This window comes from Etheostoma spectabile, chromosome 17 (assembly GCF_008692095.1).
Source record: "Etheostoma spectabile isolate EspeVRDwgs_2016 chromosome 17, UIUC_Espe_1.0, whole genome shotgun sequence".
Taxonomy (NCBI): domain Eukaryota; kingdom Metazoa; phylum Chordata; class Actinopteri; order Perciformes; family Percidae; genus Etheostoma; species Etheostoma spectabile.
Window position 1 is genome coordinate 13,483,464 of NC_045749.1, and position 15,070 is coordinate 13,498,533.

General features: G+C 41.9%; 2 protein-coding genes across 4 annotated transcripts in view; both read right to left on the reverse strand.

Moving 5' to 3' along the window:
* Positions 1 to 2,047: 2,047 nt before the first annotated feature.
* LOC116705215 (E3 ubiquitin-protein ligase TRIM8) lies at positions 2,048 to 11,149 on the reverse strand. Of its 3 annotated transcripts, none has more exons than XM_032541195.1 (7): positions 10,838 to 11,149; positions 9,603 to 10,205; positions 5,059 to 5,154; positions 4,339 to 4,572; positions 4,060 to 4,091; positions 3,440 to 3,555; positions 2,647 to 3,305 (listed from the first exon to the last, which is right to left on the reverse strand). In XM_032541195.1, exons 2-7 carry the CDS (start codon positions 10,170 to 10,172, stop codon positions 2,647 to 2,649), a joined length of 1,707 nt encoding a protein of 568 aa, XP_032397086.1. In that variant the 5' UTR covers positions 10,173 to 10,205; positions 10,838 to 11,149. The 3 variants fall into 3 exon arrangements, with proteins under 3 accessions (XP_032397087.1, XP_032397086.1, XP_032397085.1); XM_032541194.1 differs by having other exon boundaries at positions 10,834 to 11,149; XM_032541196.1 differs by lacking the exon at positions 10,838 to 11,149 and having other exon boundaries at positions 2,048 to 3,305; positions 9,603 to 10,172.
* Positions 11,150 to 11,647: 498 nt separating this feature from the next.
* sufu (suppressor of fused homolog (Drosophila)) overlaps positions 11,648 to 15,070 on the reverse strand; it is a 16,045-nt gene continuing 12,622 nt past the window's right edge. Inside the window, exons 10-13 of the mRNA XM_032541197.1 lie at positions 14,508 to 14,642; positions 13,348 to 13,486; positions 13,187 to 13,255; positions 11,648 to 13,094 (exon numbers count right to left, since the gene is read on the reverse strand). Of these exons, the coding sequence (XP_032397088.1) occupies positions 13,005 to 13,094; positions 13,187 to 13,255; positions 13,348 to 13,486; positions 14,508 to 14,642 (433 nt within the window). The 3' untranslated portion in view covers positions 11,648 to 13,004. The remainder of the gene's footprint in view (positions 13,095 to 13,186; positions 13,256 to 13,347; positions 13,487 to 14,507; positions 14,643 to 15,070) is intronic.

Consider the following 15,070-nt stretch of genomic DNA (forward strand, 5'->3'; position numbering starts at 1 on the left):
AAGCCCATTCTGAGGGAGTGACACCAACATTCTTAAGATATCTGCCTCAAGCAGAAGTGGATCTGTGGCTGCGATGTGAATGTTACAGAGCTATTACTGACATCTCAGGATGCAAGCATCTGTTACACTATCAAATATTTTAGCAAACGTAAATATACCCTGAGAATATAATAAATTCTGGGCAAGAAAATGCATGTGTGAAAGACTCAGAGTGCCCACTGTAAAAACTAACTCCAAATAGATCTAGCCACTGATTAAAGTACACAAACAACAGCTGCACAACAGCATTGACACCACACAACCCACACACACACCACACACACACACACACAACCACACACACCACACAACGGCTCATGTAATTGCAGGCAGGGCGTGTTGTACTCATACATATACACTCCAACACACCTGCCACAACCGAGCACAGCTGTCAAGTACATCACCCTTTACCCTATATGTAACCTCACTGTGTGCCACACACACACACACACACACACACACACACACACACACACACACACACACACACACACACACACAATTGACTTACAATAAGCCTGCACACATGGTGACACAAACCAAACACACAAAGCTGCACACCTTTTTTTCCAAGCTTGTGCTCATATAAATGTTGGTAAATTACTATGTAATGAAATGATCTGTAGAAGGCATTCCAAATATTGTTCAAACTAAAATAAAACAGAATTGAAGACATGTTTAACATTAAATCCCTTATTTTGATGAGTTTAAAATGGCAACGTTGATAAAAACATGCAGCTACAAATGAAATTATTTATAGGATTAAATTAATGGAATGGCCTCCTTCAGGATATCTACTGTATGTTTTATTAATAACACAGAAGGAACGGTGCTCAAGGGGAATGCAAAGGCTTACACACACACACACACACACACACACACACACACACACACACACACACACACACACACACACACACACACACACACACACACACACACAAAACCAACCCAAAACCCCCCCAACACACACACACACACACACACACACACACACACACACACACACACACACCCTCAGCTCCTCCTTCTCCTCCACCTTATGTGTTCACTGCTAAAAGGGGCTGGGTTCTATGGTAAGGATATCTGAAATTTAAGAAATTGATATTACTGGTTTCTTGAATAAAAAAACAGACTGGACAAGAGAAAAGGAGAATAAAACCGAAAGGCAGAACATTTTATAACACATGAATAAGTGATGTGCCTCACTTGCTCTGTATTTCCCCCCTTCTCTAACCATTCCTCCCTGTCTCCTCTCCTCCCTCTAAGCCCTCCACCCCGCCCCTCAAATCCCTCCCTCTATCTCACGGTCTAGCTGGGGGGGAGGGGGGGGAATGATGAAAGGAGTATGAGTGACAGATAAGTAGATGACTATGCTATCCCAGCTCTCATTAAAAGTCTGTGCTTATATCATCTGCCGCTCAAACCCTCTTCCTCCTATGTGTCAAGCCCCAGCAAATGATACCTCGAGAGAGTCGGGAGATGAAGAGAGAGCTGAGGGGAGGGAGGTGCTGCTCCTCATCAGTTATTCCTCTTCTCTGACCTAACTTGACAATGAGCTCCAATAATGAGACAAAGAGGGATGAGACAGAGATTTTGCCAGAGACCAGGATGTTGACAAGGAAGTGAACTGTCCTAAATTGGCAGATAATGGGCCTGCTGTGGCCTGGTCTGTAACAAATCATTGTCCAAACCTCCTCCACCGTGTTCTAAGATTCAACTAAATGCGGTAGATCTCAAACATATGGTCATCCAGTGTTAAATTTTTCCACTTACAACCCTTTGAGCCTATGAATAGATTGTGGGTGAATTGCAGGGTGGGATGCACTGCAATAATGGCTTTGCTTATTTTTGAGTTGAGTTAAACTGTAAAACCTCTTAACCTAAAAAAACAAACTAGGTGCTTTTCAGCACAAACGTACCATGCAGTTTACACTATAAGCATGGATAAAAGCCCACAAGATTTCCTAAAAATGTAAACTCAAAATTCTTAAATTACAACAACAGGTAAATTAATATGCTTGTTTATTCAATATTTTCCACTGATTTTGGTTTATTCATAATCTTGTATCAAAATTCATGAAAAACCTGACAAGCATTTGGAGTCCAGTGTGTTTTTAAAGCCACATGGACTTTGGAGTGCATGGAGAGGCTCCCTGCATGCTTTCAACCACAAACAGGAAATAATCAAGAGCTAGGAACTTGCAAGTACAATAAGAGCATGTTAACAGTCTATTTAGGCACTGAAGTCTCTGGTGTCCTACGTCTGGACCCGTGATCAAGGATATGTTGTTTCTTTAATTCACCGCTTGAATGGATTTAAGACTACATTATTCACATTAGCACTTCCAGTCAAATTGAAACAGAAAATAAATAAAAAATACTAACTCTGTTTTGAAAATTAGAACATTATTACTGTCACTGTGATTTAGGAAGTAGAGAGGATACCAACATTATCAGGGCATGGGTTCCCAAAATGAGGTCAAGTAAATGACATTATCATGAAGGTGTGTTGCAGACACAAACTGAACCAAAATGGAAAGGAACAAAAAGCAAACATGGAAATTCTTCTTTTGTAAAAACGGAACAAATGCTGATTCTGGTAGATTACTTGGTCCCATAATGCTTTGTTGAAGACTGGCCGTACAGGCCGTAGAAGTCAGGGTGCCTGGCTGCCTGGGAGGCTTCCATCAGTCCCCTCATGGGAAAATGCTGCAATGGTTGGCTTGCAGGTAGCGTGGCATGTGGGGGAAACTCCTGAGAGGTCATGGAGGGGAAGGAGTCCGATGCTGGATACGGAGGCCGGGCACGAGCAGCGGGGGCCCTGGAGCAGCAGCAGTTATTCAGTGTGCACATCAGTACTTTCCTCCCTTCGTACATGGCTTGTTGCGAGGCACCTCCACTGGAGAAATGGGAGGAGGGGAATATGGTCCCTGAGTGGTGGCTAGAGCTGGAGCCTAGACCCACCATGTGATGGGCTGCAGTGTCAAGGAGTCGGCTATGACCGGGGCCATCGTGAGGATTCTGGGAGAGGCCCTCAGAGGAATATAGGGATGAAGCACGATGGCTCTGATCAGCCAGGAAGGGTTTTTTGCTGCTGTAGAGCAACGGTGGAGGATCGTGGGAGGTGGAGTTTGCTGTGTTACTTTCAAGAAAAGCCATGCCATATTTCCTCTTCTGTAGTCCTGAGGCAGTCCCCATGTGGGAGCCAGCAGAGCTGCTGTGGGACTGAACAATCTCAAGAATAGGCGCCTCATTGAACGGTTCTGAGAAATAGCGGTGTGGCAGAAAGAGATAATAGTTAATTCTGACCATACAATATCCCAGAGATTGATGTTAAATATCCTAAAATACAATTTTAACTGATCTTTATTCACTCCTACTTGCAATGTTTTCTTACCTTCCAGCATTTTTCGCATGTTCTTTTCTCTTGTTGAAAGCTCAGAAAGCAAATGACTAGCGTTGAGCTGACCCACTCTGAATGGAGGGATAGCACTACTCATGTGCGAGTTCGACCTAAAAAAAAGAAAAGAAAAAAAACAACACATAAAATACTGTTGACCAGATTTAATAAGCCGTTTGCACCCTTGATTGACATGCATTATGCACCTTGAGACGTGCACTTTACTTGACACAAAGACTGGGAGCCTACATTGCTGGTGACGTATACATCTCTCATTTATGCATACACATTTTGAGTAGGATTATGTGAATATTAAAAACGAAATTAAAAAATAAGTATGGTTGATTGCTTATATCTTCTGTATTTGCTAGAGTCCTCCAAATTTGCACAGGTATATGAAAAATAACATTGTGGTTGGGAAAATAATATTTGATTACAGCGGGATAGTGGTCAGTGCACCAAAACAAGTGTGCAGAAAAGCATTACTTGTTCATTTCAAAGAAATCAACCACTAAGTGACTACAATATTTATAAAGTTGTTATGCACTTCTATGTACATTCTCACCCTGATTGTTGAAAATATGATAAACATTAAACACAAGCGTAGAAATGCTTACCTGTCCATTAGCAGCTGGTAAGGTTTTGTGTTCTGAAAAAGACAATAACAAGATCAAACCCACCTTCTGCCTTTGAACATCTCGCTAACAGCTACTATGAAGAGAACAGAAGAATACTTAGACGATGAGCCCGCTGTTGTCTGTCTGTGTACATGCATTCGTTTGTGCAAATGAGGTTTGTGTGCAACAATGTTGATGCAAATACTGTAAAACATTTTCAGCAGGTGTGTGTGGTAAGGGTGTTTGTGTGGCTGTATACAGATGTGAATGCATTTGTACCTTCATGAAGTTAATGCCGTCTGCTCTTTTGAAGAACATTTGTACTGAGCTCAGGAGTTTTTCTGCTTCCTGGTGCTTCTCGTTAAGCTGCAAAACCTGCTGGGAGTTTTTCCTCACATACATGGTGTAGGAGCTCTCCAGCATCTGCAGGGTTTCAGCCTGGTTCGCTTCTAGCAGCGCATGCATCCTCTGATACTGAGCCCTCACACGCTCCTTCAATTCAGACACTGCATCCTGTAAGGAAAGGATTGGTTGGAGACAAGTACACACACACACACACATGCAAATTTTAACAAAGAACTTCACCTTGTTACCAATTATTTCTGCAATGTATTTAGCACAAGCATATTTACTATATGAATTATTATTAACACCATTCGGCAGAAAACAAGAAAAAAAGAATTACTTCAATACATATTAATAAATAGATGTGTTCAGTTACTGTAGGTCGAAGTTCAGGGAATCAGTACTTTTCGAAGAGGGAAAGTCATTTGCAAATTTGCATTTTCCACCCTAATGTACCAGCCAATCAAAGCTAGAGATAAATTACATTTGCTTTTCCTTTTGCAACAGTGAACAAAGTAGTCATTTCAATACAGAAGCATGTGGACGAAATAATGGCACACAACCCACATGATGACAAAGATCCAGGGGGCACGTATTAATAATGTTTATAAATGTGTCTCTGTAAGTACATGAGATGTGTGTTTTGTACTGTACCTTCATCAGTGTCTTGTCTGACTCTAGCTTGGTGAGCTGCTCATCGATGTTCTGAACACGGCCATCCAGTCTGCCTTGCTGCCTCATTAGCATGGCCTGTGGAGACATGACATACAAGAGATAAGTTTGACAGATTATCCCCAACAGGATACATCTTTAAAGAAGACAAAAAACATACATACGAAACTCTTTCTTGAAACTCAGACCTCTGCTGTGACCTCAGCAAACCTGGCTGCTATTCATGAGTAACTAAAACAACCTCCCGATCCACAATCCAGATTAGACAGAGGAAACAGCTGCCAGCAGCAACCACATGCATTCATTGATGAGGAAAGCACCAGCAAAAGGAAAACACAATTGCAAAAACCCATCTCTGACTGCTTCTAAGTTTGTCAGGGTGACAACATCAAGTGAAGTCCATTGTTGGGACCAGGCTACTTCCTCTGTTGGCTGAATCAGAGTGCAAAAAGAAGAACACATAATCCTTCTCCATTTACTGCAGGAGAGGACATCCATCTACAGTAACAGGTTGACAGCTGACTAGGAACAGGGAGGGCAGGTACACTTTTTAATGAAGTGTATCTGCATGGGAAAGGCACCATGCCCAAATAAAAGAAACCCTGCTGTCATGGCAACAAAGCAGTGTGTATGTATTTATATGTGAAAGCTGATGTGTCCGGAGGGAGCATTAAGCAGGGGTGTCTCACTACCCCTCTCTCCGTTCTCATTTTGCCACATGCATCACTCCCATTGTTTGCATTGGCCTCTGTGTCAGTGACAGATTGTCATGTCTGTGTGCATAATGCTGGGGTCTGCTCTCTCCCTCCGCATGAGTGTGCATGGGAGAAAGAGAACGAAAGGAAAAGTGCCATTGGGCTCTGCTTGCACATGCCAAGAACAGACAAAAAGAAAGTGAGAATGACAGACAAAAAGAGAGTGAAACAAACGGAGGGAAAGTTTGAATCAAAAAAGAGAGATACGAAGAATGAGGACATTCCTGTGGTCTCTAGTGAGCGAGTTTCAGGGTAGCCACGTTGTTGTATCACAGCAACAGGCCTCTTCAGCTGCTTACAACACTCATGAAGTCTTATGTACAACAACTGGTTGGCAACTATACCACAGCGTGCACTTTCAACAGTCCATCAGTTTCTTAAACAAAACCACAAAGAAAGACTCTAAATAACGGTAAATACCAGCCAGTTCATAATACTACACCCATTCATATTCTTTAAAACTGTTTTTTTTAGTGAAGTGCTGACAATTTTCACCAGGTAAACATCTCTTCAAGTTCACATTTAAGGTAACTTGGATCATGCCATGGACTTTGGACTATTGTCAAAGGATGCACTAACAAGGGAAATACCACATAACAAAAGCAAAATTTAAAGTGACATTTTGGGCTATGTTGGGACAGCTGAACAACCTGTAAACACATCGGCATACTATCACCGTATACAATTGTTGGTGAGTGCAAACAGTAGCCCAATCAGCATCCAGCAGACTAGGACCAGCATTCAAATTAATTTGGCTTCATGTCTCTGGCCACTCAACAAATATATGTTCACTAATCATTCTCCTATTAGCACTGTTAAGGTCTCCACCAACTCCTATCTGGCTTCTGAGCAGCTAAATGCTCCTCAATGTTAGCAAGTCTCTGACTGAGTGTGGATTTCTCCACTATACAGTGTCCTAAGAAAAACCACAATAGAAAGACAAAAGTATTGTTTTCACTACTTTCTGCTAACAATCCCACAATGCAATGCATGTGTGTCTATTATATAGGGAGTAGTGAATGAGAGAGTGCTTTCAGACACAGTCACTAGCTTTGTCAGTCTGCTATTTAGTGCTGGGCAGGAAGTGTACATTGGCTTTATCAAAGCTGGTTTTCTAGCTGCTTGCTGCGGCTGGAAACATTGAGGGTAAACCAAATCAGTAAAGTTGCCATTAGGCCATAAAACCAAAGTCCCAAATGAAATACACTAAAAAAGCTCAGTAGAGCTGAGGACAACCGCAGAGATGGGTGATTATTATCGCTGGGTTCGTCGCTACAGAGACCCCTCTCAGATGACACAGAGTCATTTAATCTATTGTTCATACAAGAAATATTGATCAGTGCAGCTTAAAACATAGCATTTTCAATAATATGACCATGAATGCTGCCTCCCTGTTGCAGTTTTAACAGCATTGAAAGGGTTTCACTAGGATTTCATTTTCCCACAATAAACTGGTAGTGTTCATGTTGAAAAGTGTGTGTGTGGTCCTTCATCATGTCATGTGTCACGCACTCGTAGCACATCTCCACACTACATATTGCATATATAGGCAGTTAGAGCTGAACAGTCCTCTTCAAACAACCCATAATACCCGACTCTGCCCTGCAAACTCACGTGGCACCTAGTTACTTGGCTGTTTCTTGTTTTATCCAGTTTTTTCAGCTTCACTGTGACTAGATGCTTCTGCTCAACTGTGTCTTCCTCATTTTGCCATGTTTCCTCCAATTCCCTTTTTGTCTTGTGTGCTTGAAATAGCATAAGGGGACGGGAGGGAACTGTCTGCTTGCTGATCTCTCTGTAGCAGCGTGAAAGCCTACCTTCATCGAGATTAAATCCAACAATGATCACTTTCCCCACTGTCCTATTTAGGCATCCAGACACCCGCGGGTTGCCAGGAAGCTCATGTTTAAATGAGGAGCCTCAGGCTCAATGAACAGAGAGTCTCTTTCACAATCAACTGACAACTATTCCCTACTTGTGATGTCAATGGACTGCCCTCAGCATTCTGGGGAACTGACTCACTTCAGCCCAGATACAAGACACTGCAAACGGCAGAGCTTCCATGAGCAATGGTTTCCTGTTGAGGTGCCTGAGAAAACCAAGGTGAGGCTGTGTGGGAGGACTCCTCCTCCGCCTGTCCCCGGGACAACATAACTATTATATTACTCTTCCTTTCTCATCTTGAAATTACCAGTAAGCCTGCAAAAGGTTACTGTAAAAGTCTCCTTTGAGAGCCAAAGAAAACCAAAGAAATGAACAAAGCTACGTTGGTTTTTTCCCTTTTTGTTAATACACAAAAAGTAACAAGAGCGCTGCCAGGGGAATTTAAAATCCTTTTTACCAAAATAGACTACAGCTCTGTCAAGGAGAACAACCTCCAAGTAAGAAATGAAGAGAGGCCACTCAGCCTCAAATTACTTGAAGAAATGAACCAGCATACAAGAAGCCTAACTTTTGGCTTTTGCCACATTTATCAGCATTAGAGTGCACTCTGTGTCTGAAGGCCCAGGCATGGACAGTGTTAATCTGAGAAGAGCCAGGAACTCTGATTCCTGGATAACTCCATTTACCCTGCAAACATACAGTTGTGAAAGAACAGAAAGATGGGTGGGTGTGTGCGCAGAGAGCAGCTGTAGAAAGGGCTGAACAGACATCTTTTGTCCCAATAATAGCTTTGACCCAGAGCAACAGTTTGCACTAAAGACTCAAGACAACCGGTTTAGAACTTTGTGATCCACACACTGGAAATAAATGTGTCTGTAACTTTCCCAACTGGAATAATGCGATCACCAAACGTATCTACAAGATGCTTTACGGATGCTCAGCAGGAAAAAACGGGGAAGAAATGTGTATAAGGCAGTGTGGGTGGTTGTTTTTTTACACCTTGCCACTTACATTAGACTTGTGAGAAGAGAGCAAACTGAAATAATGTACAGAACTAAGGAATATACATAAGTGGACACCGCCATGACACCCTGTCCTTTGGCAAAACACATTCCTCTATTCATTCAGAGGTTAACCCTGCCAAGACTGTTCATTATTTACCTACTGTCAGTTAGATTAACACCCACACCCACACACACACACACACACACACACACAGTAGAATCTATTATCCTCTTTTCTACTAATGTTCTCCCTGAAAATGTCCAACTCCTGGTGGTGAATGGTTAAAAAGCAAAGTTTAAAAACTTGCTGGCTTGAATATATTTTCACAAATCACCACATTTCCTCCTCATAAAAAATTTCAAAGCATTTCAATTCGCTTATCAGCCTCTGCAGACTTGCCAGTGTTCATTGCCTACTAAACGAATCCTGAAAACTGATCAGGGTAGCTCACATAAACAAACTACATGTGGATCCCCCCCCCACTGCACAGGGGTCATCGTTTCCGGTGGATGCAGATTGCATCACAGCACTTACCCGAGGGCAAAGGGTGGCTAATGTGAAGGCGTGGCAGTGTAGAATGAGCGGTGTGATCAAGGTTAAAAGCTGTTTGGGACATATGCCTAGGTGTGTGTGCTATCACCTGCCCAGAGGGCTGGCTTTCACCTGTCCAGTCCTGTTACGTCAGAAAAGATGAAAAAGAAGAAGCAAAGAGAGAAGGCCTTTATAGACCGATGAACTGAAAGAAATCGTGGCTTCCTTGAAATTCAAAGAAGAATCCATTGAAGAAAGTGCATCGATCAAATGTTTTGACAGTCACCTTACTGTCAGCTGATAGTTTCAAATGAATGGGTAAATAAGAGAGTGTGGGAGTGATTTATGTACCTGCATTTGTATGCGTTGCGTATCCACATCGCAGACTGTGTGTCTTTGGTTAGTGCAGTGAGAGATGCAGCAGAACGGACACAGAGCCACCTGCTCTTCCTCACAGTGGAGAAGCCTGTACTCATCATGACTGGGACAAGTCCAAGCACTCAGCTCCTCGGCATCAACTAACAGGTGTCCCGGGGCCGCGCACGGCTGCTGTAGGTGTGTCTGGATATGGGTTTGGCAGCAGGGCTCCTTACAGCGCAGACAGACCTTCCGCACAGGCAGCGGGGGGCCTCGTCTGCAGAGGACACAGTGCAGCACAGCAGGGACTTTCTCAGTGTTCAATGCGTTAAACCGCTTCACTATGTTGGCAAGCTTAAAGTTCTTCTCCAGCGTGGGTTTCTGCTCGTAGTCATGGTTGCATTCGGGACAGCGGACCGCAGCGTTGTCTTTGGCCCAAGCCTCAGAGATGCAACCCTTGCAGAAGTTGTGCTTGCATGGCAGCTGAATGGGTTCATCAAAGACATTCAGGCAAATGGGACACAGAAGCTCCTCTTCGAAGCAGTTTTTCCAACTTTCATCCATGACGTCAGCTGGATCCAAACTGATGCTGCGTGACTAAAAAAAAGAGAACAAACTGAAAATTAATTTCTAAACATTAAGTACTGTTTTCTACAGGGCACTCTATAAACAAATACCCTTGTAAAAATTAAGACTAGTAGGTCTACATCGTATTTCCACTTGACATATATAATGTCTAAAATGGAATAGAAAGATGTGGGCCTTGGAAATCCATAGGTAGAGAAATTATTTTGAGGTAAATGCGTATGAAGAATAGGCCTAGCCTATATCATAATTGGCCAATTAGCAAATGGAGCATTAGCAGGCGACAACTCCACTTCAAAGAAACAGGTCAGATTCACTCAAGTGTCCTACAAAGTCCAACCTCAGTGAAACTTAGACAACACATCCCAAACTATTGTCACAATTAAACAATTCACATTACGTACAATGACAACAGAACATGTAGCTTGTGTATTTTCGTTGGGGAATTCACGGCAGGACGGTGCAAGCTGTGGCGTTTGAAAGCAAGTGACAACTTGCTTCAGAATAACACTGGAAATGTCACTCTGGGCTACACTGACATTTTATTTTTACGCATAGATACTCGTTCCTACCGTCAAAGCATTATAATAGTCCAATGAAACATATTACATGTGTTCTTATAGTAGAAAAGCAACGTTACCAACTATTTATTTTCCATGTCGTCGGCAGACTCCGATGCACCTATAATGCCGAGCTTCGCATCCAACCCGCGATGAGATCTAGCTCCTCCGTTTAGATTACAGCCGTGTGTTCGACGTACTGCTCAACGTCGGGATTTTTATAATAACCCTGGCTGTTGTTCGACTGGTTTCGCTTTCCCGTCAACTCTGACTAATATTTAATGATAAGTGCAGGCAGACTGTGACTCGTCGGTAGGGAGCTCAGTGCTTCCACACCGACTGCCCCCCTCCGATAACGTGACCCGTAGTTGATACATCGACGGGGAGGAGCCGAGAGGAGGAAGACAAGGGAACGGCCACAGCAAACTCTACCGGAGAGATTGCAAATGACCAGGAGACATTTGTGTGACCTGCCATCCTTTGCACCATGGTTTCTAAAGAGAGTCCTGGCTGGCTGGGAAAGAGGCCCCCAGGGACCCATGTGAGGGTTAGTGCATGACGGGAAACATTGAAACAGCTATATATGCCATATGTTCAACCCTTTATAAAATGTGCAATATGTTCATATATTTTATAAGCAATCATACAAATAAGCATATGTATATATATAATTAAATAATCACCATCATAGTGTTACAGGCATTAATAGGAAGATAAAAATAGAATAAGCCAGTGTATCAACTAACTCACTCACTATGCTGTATACACATCAATCACCATGTTTATATTGCATGATACTGTCTGTGAATGGCTGAATATGAAGCAAATTGTAATACACATGGATAAAAGCACCAATTTATATACAAAATATTTAAATGCAATAAGATCCTCTGCATTTGTGCATTAGTGTTCCATCTTTATTTGTGTAAATACCTACACGCTTTAATGCACTTGGGATTACAATCAGGCAGTTCATTCATAACAAAAGTAATTACAAAATAGCATAATAACAATGTCTAAACCTTACATGTGTCAATCTTAATAGAAAAATTCAAACAAAAATAAGAAGCCATCACATGTTGTATAAGAGTACATTTTTGTTAGAAACTGTAGTAAAAGTAGTCTTTCCTTTGTTTTGGATTTAAAATGGAATGCAAAGACAGTAACAGAAAAAGACTGAGCGCAGCAGCCTTGAAGGTCAGATTCACTTCTAACAATCTCGGAGCTGTAGGCAGCATTAAGAGTCAAAGATGATGGGGTCCTTTTCAGCACAAAGCACTGAGGAACTTTAATCCTACTCATTTTCAGGCAGGTCCTACTGCTGAACAAAACCAAGTTCATATGTATGTGGCTACTGGAGAAAACACTGACCACAGATCCCCAGTTTTTGATGAATTTCATAACTTTAAAATACACATCATGCGTGAAGAAAAAAACAACTCAATACAGGATTGTATTGTTCTTGGCTAAGGGAAAAATAGGTGGTTGTACCTGCAGCATTTGCCAGATACCTAGGAAAACAGGTCCGATGCTTGTTGGATTATCCCAGACAAACAGGCAGTGAATATTAGTTTATCATAGTTCAGCATGTCATGTCAATATTACAGAATTATGACACAGACAGTATTGGCAGTAAACTGCCAACAATTAAAACTTTGGTATGACTACAAACACATAAGGGAAAAATGACCAGCATTTGTACATATACTATACACATGAGCTCAATTGAAAGAAACACTGACAAAATTGTTTAACATATGACTTTCCCATCCTTTCTAAGGCCAGTGGAATAAATAAAAACTGTTTTTGCAAACAGCAACAGTTATTGTTTGGGACACTGTCTGGTGATCACAGGATGCATTCTCAACTGTATTAGTGACGTACATTTTGGACCTTAGACCTTGGCAGGCCTTACTGGAGGAATGACAACATCCTGTTTTGTCTTACAGCTAGTGTGTCACCTATAATTATTGTTTTACAGGTCAACCATCTGGACAGGCTAGTTTGACATTCGAAACCAGAGAAATGTTGTCCGAGAATGCAGTAACAGTCAGTGTTTACATAATTTTCAGGAGTGAAATTGGCCATCCAGTGTGGGAACAACATATCTGTGTGCCCTGACAGCTCAGGGTCGCTGCATGTTCTGAGAGGTCTCCTTTTCATGATGGTCCACTCGGGAAGTGTGTGTGTGTGTGTGTGTGTGTTTGCAGGGGGTTTTGGTGGAGTTTGCTGGTGATTAAGTGTCTCTGTCTCATTGCAGTGGGTTATCAAAGACAGAGTCTGGTAGGACAGAGATCTTCAGCTTTTTTTCTGGCCAACTGTACTCCTTTGGTAACTTTGTCTATCCAAAGAGAAAGGATATACAAAAGTAAAACTGGCAGTTGAACAAAACCAAACTGAAAATAAAAGTTAAATAGAAGGGGGTTTACTTACCTCCTCACGAGTGTTAAGTTCCTGTAAATCCCCAAGCATTTGCTCCACAAACTCCTCAGTCAACAATATCTATACAGGGAGAGCAGATGGTCAAATAAATGCATTAAATATGAAAGCACCACATGAAAACATTGAGTTTATGTACATGTCGGTGTGTATACCTGAAGCCAGGGGCCATGGGCTGCATATGGATGCTCTTCTGTAGCAAAAGCTCCTTCAACTCCCGTAGACACAAATGTAATGGCTGTGTCTCCATTGATACTTTTGTAAGTGAAGTGTCGCCCATGGAGCAACCGGCCCCTGTAACAGATTAAATACAGTCCAACATGAACTACAAAAGGTCGGTACAAGTGCATGGGTGCGTTTACATTTATTTTAACCATAAGAGAATACTTCTCTTACCATGAGAGAACTAATAGCAAGCTTTTAAAATATATAACAATGTTTTTGTGGTGACTGAAGATAGCCAGTTTCCCATTTTGATATTTACAAAAACAGTCAGCATCTTACAGAATAGCTTTAAATAAATAATCTGTTGAAGAAATACACTGCAAGGACCAAAATGTTTGCAAATTGTTAAGATAATGAAAGGGCTAATGTTTCTTCATTTGACTTTATGGACTTGTGCCAAAGTCCCTGATTATTGGCAGACATTTGGCAAGTGAAATATTTAGTAATATTATAAAAAGTCCCATGATATGGTGCTCTTTGGATGCTTTTATATAGACCTTAGTGGTCTCATAATACTATATCTTAAGTCTCTTTCCCAAAATTCAGCCTTGGTGCAGAATTACAGCCATTAGAGCCAGTCCCACATTGAACTTAGTATGTGCCATTTCTGAGTCTAGCTTTTGAAGAGGAGAAGGGAGTGGGGGGCACAATGCCATTTCTAGTCACTGGGGGACCATAGGCAGGTTGGGGGAACTCATTAATGTTAAAACACCTCATAAAGTGAAATTTTTATGCCATGGGACCTCTAAGTTACAAGCTGGCTGACAATGAATGCATGACGATCAATTTATTCATATAATGGATAACATTTATGTATACTACACTGGCTAGCTTTTTAATTTCTAGACACTTTGAAGTGGCATCAAAAGTAGTAGAAAGAAAATCAGCTTGGGTCTGACTTGCAGAAGGCCCTTTTCAACATCTGAAAAACCTTTGTCATTTGTGATTTTGCTCTGGTGTTTTATAAAAACATTCTGCCGCACCCATCCAACCTGAATGTTTGGACTATTTTTTTTCCTGTCCGTCTTCGGGGCATTCCAAAAGGATGAAAATCAAGTGTGGGAGTAAAAGAGAAAGAGTGGTGCAGTACCGCAGGCAGAGGGGCAGCAGTGTGCCTGACTCTTGGTTGAATTTCAGATGGACGCTCTCTAACTGTCGTGTTCGGACCAACTCATGAGGAACAATGGCTGCTGAACTCTCACTCTCCAAACTGTCCTTCCGACTCCTGAGAAACAGACATGAGAAAAGAAAGCGTGGAAGATCCAACAAAGGGGAAATGTAAGTGAGGAAGTCAGATATGGTACAATCAGCAATATGAGAATGGCTGCCTGTGGAAAACAGCTACTGTGAAGGAAATGGCAGCTCCTCGGCCTTTGTCTGGAAATGGAAATGTACAGTCACAGATTTCACAACTCCTTTCATGGAGCAGTTACCAGATTTGGCAAATGACGCAACGATTTAGAGAGAAAAATGGTAACAAATTAGTGACAAACTACCATATTATGCTGGTAGCTAAGAAACATGCTGATAAGAGTTCAGATGTCCATTGCACTGTGAGTCATTGCACATGGCGGAGAGAGTTATCCTGGTGTAACCCTTGTACTGAGCTAAACCCATGTTAGTGAGAGTGTGTGTGTGTGTGTGTGTGTGTGT

Bases quoted from the DNA above. Each gene is read 5' to 3' on its own strand.
- LOC116705215 (XM_032541196.1), bottom strand. From the start codon at position 10,172: ATGGATGAAAGTTGGAAAAACTGCTTCGAAGAGGAGCTTCTGTGTCCC. The intron at 4,092-4,338 runs GTACAAATGCAT...TGTCTTTTTCAG, and splicing joins ACGGCATTAACTTCATGAAG to AACACAAAACCTTACCAGCT. The intron at 3,306-3,439 runs GTAAGAAAACAT...GCTATTTCTCAG, and splicing joins CATGCGAAAAATGCTGGAAG to AACCGTTCAATGAGGCGCCT.